Consider the following 20,819-nt stretch of genomic DNA (forward strand, 5'->3'; position numbering starts at 1 on the left):
TCTTCGTCTCATATAATCCTTACAAGTATCTCAAAAGTGGGGAAATCCCCATATAACTGAAGATGAAGGCAGTTCAGAAGTTCACTGATTTGCCCTAAGGTTCCTCAATTTGCAAACATCAGGCCAATGATCCAACCCCAGGTATGTTTGGCAGTGAAGGACCAGTTGAGTCATAGCTGCAAGTAACCACCCTGCAGTGGTCCCTATCTTGGCCGTTAGCTTACACTGACATTTAACTCTCAAATTCACTCAGTAACACCAGCTATCATGTTTTCCACTAAAACTCCACAGCATTCTGGCAACTTTTCTATTTTACAGCAATAAAGTAAATTGTTAGCATCCCTTTGACATATAAATATTTCTACAAATATTAATTCTCTAGCCATTCATTTGGAGTATTTAAAACTCAACATTCATAGCACATTTTATGTGACAAAGAACTTATGTTCAGAACACAAAAATAAGTCTTACGTCTTCATTAAAAACGGGTGAAGAATTTGAACAAACATTTGCAAACTAAAATGCAAATGAAATACACTCAACATCATTAATCATCAAGAAAATAAAATTATGAGATAATCACTAATAATCACTACATATGCACCACAGTGATTAAAATTTGTTTAAGTTAAGCCACGTGACCCAACAAGGTGCATTCACTCAAGAGAAACGCAAGTATATGTCCACTCAAAGACTTGCACATGAATGTTGAGAGCAGGTTTATACTGAATAGCGCAATGTGAAAAAACCCCAAAATCTAGCAAAGGATGAAGGGAGAAATAAACTGTGGTATATACATACAATAGAACACTACTCAATAATAAAAAGGATTATATTCCTGATACATGCAATATGGGTGAACCTTAAAAATATCATGCTGAGCAAGAGAAGCCAAACACAAGAGAACATGTTGTTATGATTTCACGTACATGAAACTTTAGTAAAGACAAGCCTAATCCATAGTGACAGAAAGCAAATCAGTAACTGCTGACAGGGGCAAATGAGGAGATGATCCCAAGGGAACCTTCTGGGGTAAGACGCTGTTCTGTATCTCGATCCTATTGGTGGTCACACAAGTGAAGACATGTTAGAACTCATCAAACCATACACTTAGAATGTGTAATATAAACCTCAATAAAGCAAAATTTAAAAAAAAAACCACCTTTAATTTTCTCTTACAAAAAAAAAAAGGAAAACCACTGAACTTTAATTTTCTCCAACAACTGATTCTGGTACACAGTATACCTTAATGCCTGCATCCATGGCCTCACGTCATGCTGTTTACATGAACGTAAAGCTTCGCCGAAGAGTGGAATAAGACAGTCCTGCCAGAGAAAAACCAAAATTACTCAACGTAAAACAGGCTGTTGATATGTTTGCAGATATATAGCAAGTCTTAAGTCCAAGACTGCAATATAGTTTGGCTACTTCAGATTGATTGCAGTAGTTTTATCTATTACACTATACCCTTACATCATTTATCTTCTACTCACAAGAGGCAAGCACACAGTAAGAGAAAGCCTTTTGTTTTGAAGGGAAATCTTCTTCAGAATATTAAGTCTCATTTATCAATATACTTAATAAAGCACATTACAAAAAAAAGTCACAGCACATTTACTATAAAGCAGAATGCAGAAAAACATTACAACTAATGCTTTATTATGAAGTTCTCAAAGATCATCATTCATTCAGAAGCCCCCATCTCTGGTCGAACTTTACCCCATTTAGGATGCAGAGGAGAGATCTTTGTTTGCAGCAAATCTAAAATTTACGTAATCCGCCTAAAGGAACTGTCTTTACATACACCACCTCCCACCCCAAAAATAGAAGAAAAAACTGAGCAATTTGCCATCCTTGCGATTATCTCAGGTTCTTCCATCTGCCCCATGTACTTCCCAAATGAAAGACTGCCTGAAAACAGCATGTTAGATTTCTGGATTTACCAGCTTGCCCAACTACAAATCCTATTCCAAAAAACTCAAAAAATAAGGTCTTTGTTCTACACTAATGACCATTAATAGTCATAAGAGTGTGCTTGTAAAAATATACAGACCTCTGTTGAAAGTCTGTTAGAAACTGTGGTCTCCAAAGCAGATGAGCAATACAGCTGCAAGGTACTTAGAACTGGCAAAGACTGTGAAACTGTTAAAGTAGAAAGTCTCAGAGGTCCAATAGCGATGCGGGATGTTTGCTTCAAGTACTTTACCACATTTCTGAAACAAAATATTTACTGTCAATTAATAAAAATTACAATTCATAACCACTCAAAGAATAAAGCAATTGATAAGATGCTATCAAACTGACATCCAAAGTTAGGGGGCAGTAAGAGGAGCAGCCTGCTCTATAATAAAATGATATTAGCAAGTCAAGACATTTGCTTTTGGGGATTTTTACATTTTATTTCATTTCAACCTCAGTTTTTGTTGGCAAGCAGCATTCATATATCATATGACTTCTACAACTAAAATGAAGCTATTAGCACTAGTATTTAGTAATCTAGTAACTCTCCTTCCAGCCCTCTTCACCCCATGTATGTTTATCACATGATATACACAATGTACATTTACCTCCGTAAGAGTAAACTTACTCAGTTATAGACTGCCACTTCTGATCTTGTTCTATCGGGTTTAAAGCAGTTGCCAAACAAACAGAACTTCTTAACAATGGAACTTCAGTGGATTTCTGAGGTTCCCTTGGATCTGGACTTAACATGTTATGAAGCAGTTTTTTCATGTCTACAGAAGTTAAATGAAATGTCATTAAGTTAATGTGCTTTTATTATAAATTTTGATTTATGTTTGGCATTATTAAAAACTAATCACCAATGAACAGCTCCTTTAATATTTCAGGCAGTTAAACACTATAAGCATTACTGAGAGCTATATAAAAATCATACTTCATACAAAATTACTGTACCTCAGACCCCTAAAAAGCAGTTGCCTTCAAAGGCTCAAAAATCAGTAAGTCGAGGTCAGGCGTGGTGGCTCACGCCTGTAATCCCAGCACTTTGGGAGGCCAAGGTGGGTGGATCACGAAGTCAGGAGTTCAAGACCAGCCTGGCCACGATGATGAAACCCTGTCTCTACGAAAAATACAAAAAATTAGCTGGGCACGGTGGCAGACACCTGTAATCCCAGCTACTCAGGAGGCTGAGGCAGGAGAATCGCTTGAACTCAGAGGGCGGAGGTTGCAGTGAGCCGAAATCACGCCACTGCACTCCAGCCTGGGCAACAGAGTGAGACTCTGTCTCAACAAAAAAGAAAATCGGTAAGTCAATCTACTGTTTAAGGGGACAAATCTAGACCTGTATTAGCAAATCTTGCTCAATCCAGAATACTCATTAAACTTTTAAATAACATTTTATAAAGTGTTCCATTTGTGATAAAGAACTTAATTAATGAGCCACATCAAGATGAAAATCAAGAAAAATATTTAGCTGAAACACTACTTTGTCCTTTATCAAACAAAATGGCTAGATAAATCTCAAAGTATTAAGGTGGTCATTTTTTTTATTTGACTTAATTTTAAGTGCTTTTCATTTCCCAAATCAAACATAAATAGGGTAGCCCTAAATTTGTTGCTTCACATGGGATTCTGCCCCCCCAAAAATGTAAAATAACTTCCAGATTTTCCAGTAAAATATACTAAGCCAAACATTTTGAGCAACTTGTCCACTAAAATAACTTTAAAACTATTTTCTCAAATACCTACCTATTTTTTCTTTTGATCCTCCAGCAAGTAGATTGATATTTTCTCCTGGTAACAATTCTAATTGCTCGGTACATTCAACAAATTTTCCAGACTCAAAGCTGCTTAATGATCTGTAATTAAAATATTGGTTAGCTTGTATTCCTATGCAGCCTGTGGAACCATTAAAAAAAACAAACAAACAAAAACAGAACAAATCCTAGGAAGACAGCAAAGTACACAGCATTTTTCTGACAAAATTCCTTCCAAGAGGATGCCATTATTTTGGTTTTTATGTTGAAGATGTGACTACCACTTAATTAGTACCAAATTGGAGTGGCAAACCAGAAAGTCACAGCTACAGACTTTCGGTGGAGCTGACTCGCCCCTGTGTCTCCTTCCTGTTTTCATGTGTTGCAGCCTGTTCTCTTCAGAGCCTAACACACTGACAGTAGACCTCTGCAGGACAACCTTGACATCCGGTTCTCTCCAAGCTGCCAGTGAGCTCCCTGTGCAGCCTCACTCCTCACCTACAGCATGAGCCCTTGCAGCTCTCCCAGCATCACAATCTTGTATCTCAGTCCTGGCTTCCTTCATTGCTGGCATCCCTCCGTCTCTCCCTTTTTCACCTACTTTTCTTTTTTCAAAGAATTCTTCTCTTTCATCTGCTTATATGAAAAATAATGACACCTCTGAAATTCTTTCCTGTAGTCCTGCAGCATTAATGCCAGGAAGACAGGCCTCATCCTCCAAGCTTCCATGCTGCTCCTTTCAGATCCCTTACCCTGTCCCCATTTTCATGACACGGGCTCTCCAGCCAGGAAGAAGACACTGTTTCTCACTCTCTCTCTTTTCCATCTTTGCCTGTCCCTCTCGCTGTGTAACTTCCCTTATAACTCAGCCTGAGGCCAGTGCTAGAAAGGCACATCACCTGACTTATTCTGTGCCTGATTCTACCTAGATCAGTGCAACCACTGGCTTCTCAGGGGGACCCTTGAGTACCGGGCACTGATGAACTGCTGCCAACACAGTCATCATTTCTGCCATTAAAAGGTCCTAAGTCCTCTCCAGTGGCAGGTTCCCCAAGTCCCCACTATGCTCTATAATGCCCTATGCTTTCAGCTAATGACTCAGTCCTCAGAAAAAACAAACAAATAAACAAAAAAACACAGGCTTTAATTTCCTCTACCCCTACCCCCAATCCACCATACACTGCCAAAATTCTGTCTATATCAACTTTGACTGCTTTCCTTGAGGCAGAGAAAAGGCGAGGGCCAGTTAATCTATCAATGTTCTTTCTCCTGTTTCTTCAACCTCTGCTTTCTAGTGGCTCCTTCCCCTTGGCCAAAAGAACATAATCTCTCCAACATTTAAAATAAACATCTCATATTTCCCTCCAGCAACAGCTTCCTATCCTCGACTTCAAGAAAAACTCACTGACCAAATAACTTACCTCAAGCTTTTCATTTTCAAATGTCTCTACCACTCAATAGTATTCAATCTAGCTTCTTCTGTCTCTCTACAAAACTCTTTTGCCTTATAATCCCTAGAGCATCTGACAAGGCTGACTACTCCCATCTGGATGTCCTGTATCTAGGGCACTTCCCTTCTCAATGTCCCTGTATTTTTTTGAATGGCTTCCTCTTCTATCCTTTCACAAAAATGCTAAACTAGGATTCTGACCCAGGCCTTCCTTCCTCTTCACTCACTATTCTCCAGAGGCTTCTCTCTGGTTTGGTTGCTTACAAAGGCTCTAGAGTATAGAGACTGAAAAGGAAAGAGGGCCTTTTCTGTGTACTAATCATCTGCAAATCTCTCAAGCTTAGACTTTCTCCTTAGTTCAAAATCCAATTCTTAACAGCTTACCCAACAATCTCATCTGCACATTTCATTAGAAATCTTAAAACATGGCTTGTTCTCTGTGTGCTCCTACTCCAGTTAATAGCATTGTTTCTCTTGCCTCTACCATTGCCCCCATAAATTAATGGTCTCCATGCTTCCATACTTGCCCCCCACCTCCAGTCTCTTCACCATAGCAGAATGAACCACCAAGTCAGATCACAACACATCTCTGTTCAAATCCCACCTGAAATTTTCAGTCTTACTAGAATAACAGCCAAAGTTCTTTTCTCCGTTCCCAGCTTCTCTGCCCTTATATCCTACTGTTTAAGGTGCTCCTAAACACACAGGCCTCCCAGCTATTTCCAGAACACTCCAAGCCCATCATTCTCACATCAGGTCTAGGCCCAAAGGGCATCCTGATGGGCATGTCTTGACCTTGTGTCTTCCCTCCAAAGAAGGTCAGCTTTACCTAACTGCTTTCCTTATGGCACAGAAAAGGTGAGTGAGGTCCAATTAATCCTTCTATCAATAATCTTTATCTAATCTTTGCTTTAAAAGGTTGGAATTGGTGTCTGTTTTATGTGCTGCCTGGGTCATAGCACATGCTCAGTGAAGCAATTACACATTAACCCATTTAGCAGTAGAAGGCAAGGGTATCAGACAAAGTCTAATGACCTTCATCTTCCCAGCCAAGTGTCTGCAACAGAGTGAGTGCTCAGTTTTGAATTACAGAATTAATAAAAGCACAGAGGAATGAGAAGAAAGTTTAACTTACAGATATTCACAAACTCTATCCTCATTAGAATAAATGTTTTTGATATATTCAGACCTCATTTAGAAACAAAGCCATCAAATGTGATTCTTTCTAAAGCAGTACAAATTTTTCTTTATATTCACTCTGGCATAATCTTCAAACTGTATTAAGGTTTTAGAACGACAGGTTCTGAAAATTAATACCAAATGACTATCTCAGCAGTGTTTTCCCATTATACAAATACCTTCCCTCCTCATCTCTGATGTCAGTTTCCTGTTGTCATTTTCATGATGGCAGTAAGTTAGAAATATAACCATTTTGAGTATTACTGCATATGACCAATTTTAATATTTTTTTGCCATACGAAAAACATCACAGTTATTGGAAATTTGTTTTATAACTGGAAACAGAAAGCCTTACTTTATATAGTTGAAGTCAGCTTTCAGGTTGAGGGAAGTGCTACTGGTACTCTTTTTCAAGTCATGGATAGCGTTCTGCCATTCCTGCACAGCAGCCCAATCAGCAGTTGAGATGTAGCACTCACATGCTTTGTTTCCTAAATAATTTATAACCTCAGGGGAAGAGTCAGTCGGTTTGGACAGCACAGTTTTTCTGGATTCACCTGAAAGTATTTTATAAAATAAGAAGAGAGAGATTCAGATCAATTAGAAATATTTCAAAGAGCACAGAAACCTAAAAACATGATAAGATCATCAGTACAAAATATATTACTATAACTTTTGCTTTATTTAAAAATACTGAACGCTCACCATTCAGACAATGTTTCAGGCTGGCACTCTTACACCCAGCATTGGCTAAGGTGAGCACTGATTTGTCAAAGCTGGAGATGCAGCAATCAACACCTGTCATGGCACACATGTGTTCCTGGTACTCCACAGAGGCCTTTTCAAACCTGAAAAGCAAATTGAAGCAGTCTTATTTCTTTATTTATCTAATTACTTTTTTTTTTTTTTTTTGAGATGAAGTTTTGCTCTTCTTGCCCAGGCTGGAGTGCAATGGCACTGTCTCAGCTCAATGCAACCTCTGCCTCCTGGGTACAAGCGATTCTCCTGCCTCAGCCTCCTGAGTAGCTGGGATTACAGGCGCTCGCCACCATGCCTGGCTAATTTTCTTGTATTTTTAGTAGAGACGGGGTTTCACCATGTTGGCCAGGCTGGTCTTGAACTCCTGACCTCAGGTGATCCGCCTGCCTCGGCCTCCCGAAGTGCTGGGATTACAGGCATGAACCACCGTGCCTGGCCTTTACTTACTTACTTACTTATTTTTTGAGACAGTCTTACTGTCACCCAGGCTGGAGGGCAGTGGAATGATCATGGCTTGCTGCAGCCTTGCCCTCCCAGGCTCATGCAATCCTCCAACCTCAGCCTCCCAAGTAGCTGGGACTATAGGCGCCCACCACCACACCTGCCTAAAACAAGGTTTTGCTCTGTTGGCCAGGGTGGTCTCAAACTCCTGGACTCAAGCGATCCGCTCACCTCAGTCTTCCCAAGTACTGGGATTTCAGGCATGAGCCACCGCGCCCAGCCCCAAAGGAGGCTGTTATTTTAAGCACACATATCTCATTTCCCCCCTCCCACAAAAAAATGGTGCAAGAATAAACTGAGCTAAAACAGTGAGTTGACTATGGTGGGGGGAGGTTTGATGTCTTCCTCACAACTATGAAACTAAATTTAAAAGTGGTTAAATGTTTTTTAAAAAAGTAAGAGTATAAAAGAACTAGTGGAAAATATTGACAAGTAACTGATGTCAGTGTGTGGAAAGGCTTTGTAGAAGGATAAAATGCAAGAAAAGATGCACAAGTAACAGATCTAGATGCATAATGCTGAAATACAACACTAAACATTAAAAACAAATTATAAATCAAGAAATTGGATAGCATCAACAATCTTAGTATTTAATAAAATTTCACAGATTAACACAGGAAAAACTGAGAGGCCATGAAGACATGATCCATGTTTTAAAAAATCACAAAAGGTCACTATATGGGGCAACTTCTATTAGTCATTAATAAATATAGAAATGTAAAGTACAATAACTATTTTCGCTGATGGTGGTGGCAGCATTCTTGTTTCTCAGTGACTCTCAGTATCCACAAAGATGAAGGGAAGGGGGTACTCTATTATTAAGGGTATACATTGCAGCCATCTTTTCTGTAGAGTAACTTAGCAATAGAATACATCATAAGACTTATGGATTGGCAGCCTTTCTTCTAGTAAATCAGTTTATGAGAATGGATACCAAGAAAGTAATCAGAAATATAAGCAAAGATATTAAGTGCTATGCTACATTTAGTAAAAAAAAAAAATCAGAAACAACCTTAATGCCCAACAGTAAGAAATATTAAATTATGGTACACTCATAAATACAAACCTTTATTAAAAATAACACTGTAGAATATTTAACATGGCAATTTTTTTTTTTTTTTTTGAGACAGAGTTTTGCTTTTGTTGCCCAGGCTGGAGGGCAGTGGCACAACCTGGGCTCACAGCAACCTCCGCCTCCCGGGTTCAACCGATTCTCCTGCCTCAGCCTCCCAAGTAGCTGGGATTACAGGCATGTGCCACCACACCCCACTAATATGTTTTGTATTTTTAGTAGAGACGGGGTTTCACCGTGTTAGGCTAGTCTCAAACTCCTGACCTCAGGTGATCCACCTGCCTCGGCCTCCCAAAGTGCTGGGAATACAGATGTAAGCCACCGAACCCAGCCTACCTAACATGGCAAATTTTGTTTTTTTAAATATTGAGTGGGAAAAACAGATCATAAAACCATGTGCCTATGTACGCTGATGTTTTGGTGAAGAATGGAGAAAACGACATGAAAGAAAAAAGAATTACAAAGCATGTGGATATGGAAATATGGGACTACAAAAGGACACACAACAGAAGTTACTACAAAGATATGGAAGTATGAGCAGTTCTTTTATTTTCCTAAATTCGCAAGATTTCATTAAACTAACATAAATGGACACAGAATATTATGGTACAAGCTCCTCTACCTGGAGGAAGCAATGAGTCTGAATGTAGAGTTCACAGGACTAATGAGCAAATACTCTGACAATAAAGGGTAATTTGTATCAGACTCTGAGTGGGAAGGAGCTCAACTAGGGATCAAGTTCAAAAGCATTTATAAAACAACTGACAGGTCTTGTTTTACAGTGTGATTTGCCACTAATTCTTAAATAAGAAAGGCACTCCAGTATTGCTGCTAACTAAAGAACAAACTGAAGATGCCTCCTGGTGAAGTGATTTATATCACTTCAATGCTGAAAGCAAACAAAGCTGTTTTAAGATTTGGCTACAATGTCAGTGAGTAATACAAAGAATTTAAACATAAAGTAATTCTATCACCCATTTCCTTCCCTCCAACCTACCTCCCTTCAGCCTGTTGAGCCACTGAGTTAATCCACAGAAGATTTTTTCCAACAATAGATGATGACCAGACAGCAATTCCCTGTATAGCTTCAGGACAATGAAGTTCACATAGTGCTTCTACCACCATCATAATGGTTACTTCCAATTCATTCCCCTGAAAACGCATTCAGAAAAGTTAGTCACCCAATACCATTAAAACATAAATCCCTATAAAATTTACAACTGATCACAGTCTGTGCCTGCTTAAAGCCAAATGTATTTAACAATTATTGTCACAATTTTCACATTATTTAGCTCAGAATTCTTTAAAATGTTACATATAAAATAGCCACAAAGGGTGACTAACAGAACCTTAGCAGCACATGGATGTTTGTACCCCCACCCCAAAGTTACCCAAAAACATTTAACCTGTGACCTCTGTAGGAATAACACATGGAGTAAAAAGAAAGCAAAAATTAAATATAAATAAACAGGAATTAAGGAATGATTAACTTCATGTGTTTGAATACTGCTTGACATTACCTGAATTGCTAAACATTTTGTTATTTTTGGATTCCAGTTATTTATTGTGAGCCCATTTTCAAGCCAGGAATTACTCAAGCATTTGTCATACGTTATAAAAACAATTTCTCCTGGCCAGGTGCAGTGGCTCATGCCTGTAATCCCAGCACTTTGGAAGGCCGAGGTGGGCGGATCACTTGTGGTCAGGAGTTCGAGACCAGCCTGGCCAACATGGTGAAACCCTGTCTCTACTAAAAATACAAAACTTAGCCGGCTATGGTGGTGGGTGCCTGTAATCCCAGGGACTGAGGCAAAAAGAGGCTTGAACCCGAGAGGCGGAGCTTACAGTGAGCCGAGATCGCACAACTGCACTCCAGCCTGGGCGACGGAGTGAAACTGTGTCTCAAAAAAATAAATAAATCAATAAAAAATTTCCCCCATAAACAAATTTTCAGAATTACCTTTAAAGTTCTAAACTTTGCATGGAAGAAATATAGTTTTAACGTGTTCTAACATGAATATTGTTTTAACATGAACAAAAACATGAACATTATTTTAACTTCTAACACTGTTTTAACATGAATAAAATAGGTAACTCTGGCAGTTGTTGCTTTTACAAAATACAGGATCAAAACCTTTGAAAATGAATCCAAGCTTTAACTTATTTTATCCATAGATTAAATCATACCAAAGGAATCAAACCATGTTTTTCTTATTAACAGACTTACAATGAATTTCAAACACACCACTTTACCTGAGATAGGCTGGTTGTTTTCATCTCTGTAAGCAAGTCAAAGCCATGTCTCACTGTCACTGCAGGCTGGCCTGCCAACAATCCTACCCTCATGATGGAGAGTCGAATCCGCGTTAGCCAGTCCTGCTAAGTTTGGCGATTGGTATAGAAAAAAGTTCTAATGACCTTTACGAGAAGAGAAAGAAAAGCTCAGGACTGGTTCAATTTGTAGGTAAGGATGTCTCACCTATATATAAACCAAATACACAAGTCTATTGTGATTTCAGCTCTGCACATACTGCCAGCTGTGACCATTAAACTGCTATAAAACAACAGTATCTCCCGGAAACCAACCTTGGGAGGTGAAGTTAATGCATTAGCACACCCCTCGTATGCATTATACATTAATTTCTCCAGATTTTCCAGATACTGCAGAAGAAGAACAAGTCTAAGTTGGTTGTTACCATGGCCTTCATCACTGTCTGCAGTTGTCCACTGACTAACATCCTGCTCAGGGTTTAATGTGTGAGCTGTGAGACTTTGAATGATACCTGAAAGCAAAGACAACATTCTGAATTTTTAAAAATCTTAAAGTTCCTAGAATAAGTGTGAGTATTTTATGACAAATTCACATTTATCAAGTATCCTCTGTCTACCCATCATTTAAAAATAAAAAATCCCAACATGAAAGATCTTTCGTTTTAGGGGAAAAAAATATATATTTTTTCCACACAACTCCCATAAGTTTTGGAAAAAAAACAAACATATTTCCAATGCAATTATTCAGTGAAAGCTTATTCTAACAAACAAACCTGAAAATTATTGACTTTTTTCAAAAAAATCATATACCCTCAAATCTTTAACAAAGATTTAAAAATCCATTATTTCTTAATAAGGCTTTGAAAGTATTCACATCATAAAGCTTGAGCGAGTTACCTTCAATTGTCTGGAAGGTGTCTTGAGCTCTGCCCAGTGGGGTTCTCAGCTTAGAAAGAACAGTGAATTGTGCAGCTTCCCATATGGCCCACTGCCAAAGGATAGCATCTGTCTTCAGGAGATTGCGTGGAATTGTTGACTGGTCACGCTTATCCAGTCTCTGGCAGCTATAGAACAGTCTTTCCAACCAATTGTCCTTCCTGGGAAAAGTAGTTTCATATTTAAAAGACAACGACAACTTCATTTTAATAATGAACAAAAAAAAATGCAAGGGGAATGGGAATAAGGAACTGTAATTTTCCCTACTCCAAAAAAAGGCAAAACCTATGAAATTGAGAAGTATTATGTCCCCCCCCTCTCATTTTGAGGTCTTGTATAGTTAACAGGATGAGGTACAGTGTGGAAGGATGATTAGGGTAAACGGCTCATGCCAGTCAGGAATAAAACTCATTCAATGCAACTAAACATCTCTAGAATATCTCCACCCCCACCCCACTCCCCAAAGTGTTAATGACATCACATCAGTTAACTGTTAACCACATTTCATTACTCAATTTCAAAGCCCATTTTTGTTTCTACAGATGCTATCTTCAAAGCAATTTTCCTATTGATGAAAACTGAAATAACCCATATGAGAAGAATGTTACTTGATACTCTGCCACCCCCAAACATATTTTCTCTTCAAAACTGCATGTAAAGTCAAGGGAATCTTAAAATTATCTTTCCCAGATAAAATAGTCAAAGAAATGCCTTACCCTGTTCTATGAGAGTTCCCATACAAAATAAAACTAATAACATCAGAGAAATCTTGGGGGTGGACTGTATTACTTGGTGCTTTACTCATGTGACTTCTTAATGCTAAAGAAATTGCTTGAATTTCTGTGTGATTGTTATCACTGTAGACAGAAAATAAAGTTGTTGTTATGCAAAATATTTTAGCTTAAAAAGTTAGCACATACTGTAAGTGGATTATTTACTTATTAACTCACTGGAGGTAAAAATATAGTAAAATTGAGACTTTCAAATGGATACAGAGATGTGATTACAACTTTAGATCCTTTTTTTATTCACCTCAGATGGGTCATGTGCCGACATCATAAGAGGATTTGAGGGAGGCGTATCAAACATGTGAACATAAAAACCCAATCATTATGCTTATGTATTACAAAAGGATCAAGTTTAGGCTCTTAAAAGCTCCCAAATCAACTTGATCAAAAACAATAAAAGATTACTGTTTAGTTTTTCAAATACCTGAGCTACTAAGAAACATATTTTGGCACTACATGAGTTATTCTATACTAATTATTGTGAGCCTATAAAGCTCATTAAAAATTTTTAATTTTCTTGCAGACCTGCAAAATTTGATTATTTGACATCACTTCAATCACTGACAAGCAGGGCCATAAAAGATGTGTCATTAATGCTCTAATAGGTGATCTGTCTTCTCCTAAAGGAGACAACCAGTAGAGGCTGTAAGTATCACAGAATGTCTTTGCTCCAAAACAACTGTTATACCTTAGGACAACATCTAAAGGAATTGATTTCAACAGTTTTCCAAATGCTTGTCCAATACAAGTTCCACGGCGCACTAGTTGAACACGGCAAACATCAACACATCTACGAAAGAATGAGACAGACAAAGCAGGTGTGTTAACAGTTCCAGGTTATTAGGGTTAATGTCAAAAGACATGATCTTAATTTCATACCTCTGTAAAAGATCATCTGGCAAGGAAGAGGATAGAGCATGTAGACTGCTGCATGCCTGCAGACAGATATTCACATCTTCAACGAGAGCTATTAAACATCAAAAGACAGTTACTTTCAGCTGGCCAAAAGAAATTATATCCCAGTTTGTCATAATTATCTGAATCCATTCATTCATTCAACAAAGAGTGAGTGCCTACTATAGACTAGGCACTGTTCTTGTCCAGAATCCTCATTGACTGTCACATTTGGAAAAATGACACATTCAACAAAACCCACGTAATGTAACTGATGGGTCATCACACAAAACTTTTTCTGAGAGAAAATGTAAAAGTATATGCAAACTATAAACATTCACGTTAGCTTAAAAATGTGACAATCACTTCAAAACATTTTTCTAATACTAAGAATGAAAAAAATCAAGACTGTGTATCTGTCATTAAAATGAGGATTACACATCTTCAGGTTAGGAAAAGAGATCGATTGATGACCATCTCCCATTACCAAAGACCCTTTTAAGGATTGATAAACAAAATAGAAAAAAAAAAAAAACAGAGTCTTACTGTTGGCTAAAAGGCCTTTGCAAAATTTATGGAAAGACGGAAGACAGAATAAAGGTGCATATGTTTCAGACTTCTTCATTACAACAGCTACTTCCAAAGCCCAAGTCATTAACAGTTTCCTGAAACACAAAATATACAGTTGACTGTACATTAAAAAAACAACAACAACAAAAACAAAAAAGTTAAAAGCCTAGTCTTCTTACATTGGTTTTCTCTTGGTTTTTCAAACATCTCAAACAATAAAAAATAAAAATAAAAAATGAAACTATAGAAATTACTGTCAAAATTGTTGTGTGCCTTTTAAGAAAACCTCCCAACGCAGCATGATAATAGCAAAGAGGCCGGGCGTGGTGGCTTACCTGAGGTCAGGAGTTCAAGACCAGCCTGGCCAACAACATGGTGAAACACCATCTCTACTAAAAATACAAAAATTAGCCGGGTGTGGTGGCGGGCACCTGTAATTGCGGCTACTTGGGAGGCTGAGGCAGAATTGCTTGAACCTGGGAGGCAGAGGTTGCAGTGAGCAAAACTCTGTCTCAAAAAAAAAAAAGCAAAGAATATTAAAAATCTCTATATATTCTTCTATGAAACACTGGGGGTGGGGGATTGAGGTTTTTCATGTATTTCTTTTCAGAAAGAATAAGAAAGCCTAGATTAAATAATAAAACCAAATTATAAGGTGTTTGACAATAAAGAAGCTGCTCTACCTCACCTCTATAATCCACATTTTTTAAAATTTTTTGTAATCCACATTTCTTATTCTCAAATTATAAAGGCAAATTAACAAAGTTAGGAATGGTTAAAACTATATAATATCTGTTACCTCATGTCCTGGTTATCTTTCTTAAGTAATATTCCCAGAAGATTTAATATAATTGAGAAATGTTTCTTTGTGGCCGTAGTTACAGTGCCAATCACAACTCCATCAAACGAAGAAGGAGAGGAAGAACTGAGGCTACTAGAGATAAAGTGATCATGCCTGAAAGACAAAGCATAGATTATCTTTTCATCTATAATCAAAGAAAGCAAGCAAGTCCAAAGTTAAATCAACATACATCTTTAAAATCTATCCATTAAAAAAATGTTTTGTGGGGTTCTTAAGAAAAATTTGTGAATACAGTACCTGGTACAATGAGGATACAATGTGTAGAGCACAGCATACTGAATGGCAGGGAAGTGAACAGCCAGGTCACTGTACACAATCATCAGATTCTTACTCAGAAGTGCAAAGACAGTTGGAGATAGCACCCACATCTGATCATGTACAAAACAAAGTAAGTTTATGGCTTCTCCAAAATAAGCACAAGCATACAGAGTTTATCCTTCAAAACAGGGGTATTTGGACATTTTTAAATTAAAATTACAGATTGGAAGGGATCTAGTACACTATACCTGGGACAAATACTTCTTTGTGAAGTCAGTAAAGCCTTTGCGTGCAATATAGCATCTCTTTGCAGTGCAGCAACTCCTCGTCTATCACTACAGTAAGAAAACAGCCACAGGTCAGGTGTTGTGGCTCACACCTGTAATCCTAGCACTTTGGGAGGCTAAGGTGGGCAGATCACTTGAACCCAGGAGTTTGAAACCAGCCAGGGCAACACAGCGGGACCCCATCTCTACTAAAATTACAAAAATTAGCTGGGCATGGTGGCGCACACTTGTAATCCCAGCTACTCGGGAGGCTGAGGCAGGAGAATTGCTTGAACCTGGGAGGCAGAGGTTGCAGTGACCTGAGATCATACCAATGCACTCCAGCCTAGATGACAAAGTTAAGACTCTCTCTCTCAAAACAAAACAAAACACCAGCCACACACAAAACACAGGAATGAGAGTACCTGTGTTCCAAGAAAACTTTCTTGAGTCGGAGTCTCTCACTCTGTTGCCCAGGCTGGAGTGCAATGGGGTGATCTCAGCTGACTGCAACCTCTACCTCCGGGATTCATGCAATTCTCCCTGCCTCAGTCTCCCAAGTAGCTGAGATTACAGGTGCCCATCACTACGCCCTGCTAACTTTTGTTATTTTTTTAGTAGAGACAGGGTTTCACCATGTTGGCCAGGCTGGTCTTGAACTCCTGAGCTTGGGTGATCTGCCTGTCTCAGTCTCCCGAGGGATTACAGGCATGAACCACTGTGCCCAGCCCAACGAGAACTTTCTTTACAAAAACAGGCACTAGTGTTGTGATGGTTGTACACTTCTGTGAATATACTAAAAATCAGTGAAGTATACACTTAAAATAACAGACAAAAAACAGGTGCTGGGCTGTATTTGGCCGACAGACCACAGTTTGCTGATCTCTGGTCTAAACAGAGCCCTTTGTAGGTGCCTTTTGTGGAAGTAGACTGTATTTCCTCAATTTTCCATATACTGCAAATGGCAAGGTGCCCTGTTCAATAAGGAAACAAAGGCACACCCTGCCACCCTACACCTTTTCCATCCATCTTTTTCCTTTACACTGCCAAGACACTCCATTCCACCTGACTGCCCCAACCCCACCCACTTTCTCCTTATTTCTAGAGTACAGGACATAAACATCTTTGAATCTGTAAATAATGTGAATAATTTTCCTCAAAAATCAAGCTTTCATGTTTGAAGAAGAGTTTATTGTGACTTCAAACATAAGCTGTAACTGGTAATAAGTGAAGCAGCTATGGAATTATACAAGGCAATTCAATCAAACAACACAGAGCACATTGAAGCGCAAACATCAAATTTTACCTTCTTCCTCCTAAAAACTTTATTCCCTAATTACATCCATTTCTTTCTTTCTTTCTTTCTTTTTTTTTTCTTTTGAGACAGAGTCTGGTTCTCTAGCCCAGGCTGGAGTGCGGTGGTGTGATCTCAGCTCACTGCAACCTCCACTTCCTGGGTTCAAGCAATTCTCCTACCTCAGCCTCCAAAGTAGCTAGGATTACAGGTGTGCACCACCACCCCTGGCTAATTTTTCTATTTTTAGTAGAGGCGAGCTTTCACCATGTTGGCCAGGCTGGTCTCAAACTCCTGACCACAAGTGATCAGCCTGACTTGGCCTCCCAGAGTGCTGGGTTTACAGGTGTCAGCAACCGTGCCCAGCCTACACCTATTATTTTCTATTAAAAATAATGTTTTTCAACTCTGTGTGGTCCAATAGGAAGAAGAAATACACAAACCATAAACAATAAATACAAATCAAGAGCAGGGCCACGTCGAATTACTTAAAAAAAAAAAACACACGGGCTGGGCGCGGTGGCTCATGCCTGTAATTCCAGCACTTTGGGAGGCTGAGGTGGGTGGATCACCTGAGGTCAGGAGTTTGAGACCAGCCTGACCAACATGGTGAAACCAAGTCTCTACCAAAAATACAAAAATTAGCCCGTCGTAGTGGCAGGTGTCTGTAATCTTAGCTACTCGGGAGGCTGAGGCAGGAGAATTGCTGGAACCCGGGAGGCAGAGGTGGCAGTGAGCCAAGATTGCACCACTGCACTCCAGCCCAGTTGACAACAGCATGACTCTGTCTCCAAAAAAAGAAAAAACCCCCCCCCCACCCACCAAAAGAAAGACTACAGGTTGAGTATCCCTTATTCAAAATGCTTGGGACCAGAAGTGTTTCAGACTTTGTATATGTTTGGATTTGAGAATACTTGCATATATATAAAATGAGATATGTGGGGGATGGGACCCAAGTCTAAAGACGAAATTCACTTATGTTTCATAGACACCTTCTATTCATAGCCTGAGGGTCATTTAATGCAATATTTTAAATAATTTTGTGCATACAACAGTTTGGACTCATCACATGAGGTCGGGTGTGGGATTTTCCACTTGGGGCATCATACTGGTGCTCAAAAAGTTTCAAATTTTGGAGCATTTTAGATTTAGGATTTTCAGATTAGGGATGCTCACCAGTAAGTGGTATGAAAATATTCCAAACTCCGGCTGGGCATGGTGCTGCCCACCCATAATCCCAGTATTTTGGGAGGCCAAGGCAGGTGGATCACCTGAGGTCAGGAGTTCACAACCAGCCTGGCTAACATGGTGAAAACCCATCTCTACTAAATACAAACAAATTAGCCAGGCGTGGTGGTGCATGCCTGTAATCTGAGCTACTTGGGAGGCTGAAACAGGAGAATCGCTTGTACCCGGGAGGCGGAGGTTGCAGCGAGCCAAGATCGCGCCATTGCACTCCAGCCTGGGCAACAAGAGTAAAACACTATCTCCAAAAAAAAAAAAAGTCTTCCAAAATCCAAAATCAAAAACACTTCCAGTCCCAAGTATTTCAGATAAGGAATATTCAACCTGTATGAATGTTCCTAGGGAAAAAGAGACAGCCAAAATATAAGACCATGTATAAGAACTAACTTCAGTAGACAGAAAGAAAAAAGTACCAGGGGAAGAAGAAAGAGACCGCATTTTAAAACAACTATACAAATTTGAGCTGTAAGAAACACTGACATTTTCTGTAAGCATGCTAGAGCAAATAGGAGAAATTCATAAGACATTTTCTAGAAAATAAAACTAATATAAAAAAACTTACCAAGATTTGTCAAGGAAAAAGAAGAAAAGTTAAATATAATGGCAAGAAAACATTCCTACCAATTTTATTTATCCAGGCATGTCTTAAATACGGCTGTTTGTTACATACAGTGATTCTGCAGACATGTTGACATGACAGTGAAATACATAAATATGTAATGAGAAAAGGCTTAACTGTGGATAAAACAAAGTCAGTACAATTAAAGACTCACCCCTATTAGTGAGTTTTTGGCATTTCCAATTGTAGTCAGGGCACTGAGGTCAAATTTAACTACAAATTTTGCATTGTCTACATTGAACACATGATTCTTAAAAGCCTCATGTTTTATTTCAGAACAGGCCTCAGGAAGTTGCAGACTGTGCAGGAGGTTGTTTAGAGCACAAGTCATTTCCCCCAATATTAACTTATAGGCAGTCTCCAAAACAGGAATATTCTTCAAGCTGAGCATTGCTTGATAAACAGCACGGGCTACAGCAACAACCTGAAAAACAAAAAATTCAAGGAAGTGATAAATGGAAAATAAAACTTCTAAAATTATATGGAAAATAAATCACTATCTGTATTAGTGCTGATGATACAAATAAATTTAAGATCGATCAATTCACTGTCCGTAGCACTTAATATTTTAATTTTTTAAAAGCCAATCAGAAAACTGACACAGATCAGTATGCTATTTCAAATCTATTAAGTTTTATCACAAATAAAGAGTACTATAAATGAAAACTGTCAATAAGAAATTTCCAAAATGGCCGTTTTTTTTTTTTTTTTTTTTTTTAAATAATCAACATCAAAAGACATATGCAAACAGCAGTTTAAGACTGGGTTTCTTAAATCTACCAGGAAAGTCCGTGGTGGATTTGACTAGCGGGTGGTTGAAAAGCCAGTCATTTTTGTTTACCAAATATACAGTACTTCTTAATTTATAACTTTATAAATGTGTCAACTTCTTTTACCCTTATGAAAATTTAATAAATTTAATAACAGCAAAACATGCATAGTTTGAAAAGAGTATCTGGCACACCATTCATGAAAGTATTCAGTATGATTATCAAGAAATATAAATTTAAAAGAACAAATACAATCACTATATTCTAAATCAAACATTTCACATTTCACTCAATTTCACTTATATAGCCTGGTAAGCAACATTAGGTCCAACTCTTCAGTGACTCAAGTTGTCAAAATTCATTATCAGTGTATTACTTACCTCTTTTTCTTTATGATAACGCAAGAATAGTAGTTTAGATGATGGTATAAACAGTTTTTCTACAAATGATGATGGCAGTTTCGTATTTATCTGTTCAACAATCTAAAAGAATAAAATTTTTTTAAAATGAGCTTCTCAAATTACAAAAAGACATGGAGAAACCTTAAAGGCACACTGGTAACTGAAAGAAGCCAATTGAAAAGGCTACATACTATATGACTCCAACTACATGGCATTCTGGAAAAGGCAAAACGATGGAGACAGTAAAAAGATCAGGGGTTGCCATGGGCTTAAGATGGGGGGAGGGAGGAGTGGGGAGAGGGAAGGAGGAAGGAGTGGGTAGAACATAAAAGATTTTTAGGGAAGTGAAACTATCCTGTATGATACTGGTAATAGGGGAAACATGTCATTACACATGTTAAAGTCCATAGAATACATAACACAAAGTAAACTATAAAATTAGTTAATAATAATATATCAATATTCACTCCTTTGTAATAAGTGTACCACACTAACACAATATGTTAATGAGGGGGAAACTGTTGGGATGAAGAAGGTATATGGGAACTCATTGTTTTCTGCTCAATTTTCTGTATATCTAAAAAATAAAGTCTTTTAATTTAGAAAAATATATCTAAGCTATATTTTAAGGCCTTAATACTGTGACATTAAAGTGTTTAGACACCTAAATAGGACACACGTATTTTACAGTTATCATGGGCATTTTTTCACATTAGCAAAGAGAGGTGTAATTCCGGCAGAAATGCTCAGCAGAATGTCATCTAGAATTTGCTTTAAAATAATCCAGTTGGAGATGAAAAGATAGCAGAGAGGCCTAGATGAAACCAGATGGGCCATTTGTTTCTAATTATAGAAGCTCAGTGTTAAATATGTACAAATTTATTATACTATGCTCCCTATTTTTATGTGCTTCAGAATGTCCATAATAAAAGTGGGGGGAGGATATTTATGGTTAAGAAATTAAA

At 38.2% G+C, this 20,819-nt stretch overlaps 1 protein-coding gene and 1 non-coding gene across 2 annotated transcripts in view; both read right to left on the reverse strand.

Annotated features, from left to right (window-relative positions):
- Window positions 1–20,819, reverse strand: part of LOC100994703 (serine/threonine-protein kinase SMG1) — a 64,280-nt gene that overhangs the window by 39,287 nt on the left and 4,174 nt on the right. Inside the window, 18 exon segments of the mRNA XM_055099915.2 lie at window positions 1,206–1,325; window positions 2,054–2,213; window positions 2,588–2,735; window positions 3,712–3,821; window positions 6,704–6,905; window positions 7,054–7,196; window positions 9,678–9,832; window positions 10,934–11,098; window positions 11,267–11,463; window positions 11,849–12,048; window positions 12,604–12,744; window positions 13,364–13,465; window positions 13,555–13,642; window positions 14,116–14,234; window positions 14,939–15,094; window positions 15,239–15,369; window positions 18,838–19,107; window positions 19,834–19,935. Coding sequence (XP_054955890.1) covers window positions 1,206–1,325; window positions 2,054–2,213; window positions 2,588–2,735; window positions 3,712–3,821; window positions 6,704–6,905; window positions 7,054–7,196; window positions 9,678–9,832; window positions 10,934–11,098; window positions 11,267–11,463; window positions 11,849–12,048; window positions 12,604–12,744; window positions 13,364–13,465; window positions 13,555–13,642; window positions 14,116–14,234; window positions 14,939–15,094; window positions 15,239–15,369; window positions 18,838–19,107; window positions 19,834–19,935 — 2,709 coding nt within the window.
- Window positions 12,919–13,022, reverse strand: LOC129394351 (small nucleolar RNA U13). The gene has a single exon (XR_008621554.1). It is a non-coding gene; the product is annotated as a small nucleolar RNA U13 (small nucleolar RNA).

The sequence above is a fragment of the Pan paniscus genome, chromosome 18, assembly GCF_029289425.2.
Source record: "Pan paniscus chromosome 18, NHGRI_mPanPan1-v2.0_pri, whole genome shotgun sequence".
Classification (NCBI taxonomy): Eukaryota; Metazoa; Chordata; class Mammalia; order Primates; family Hominidae; genus Pan; species Pan paniscus.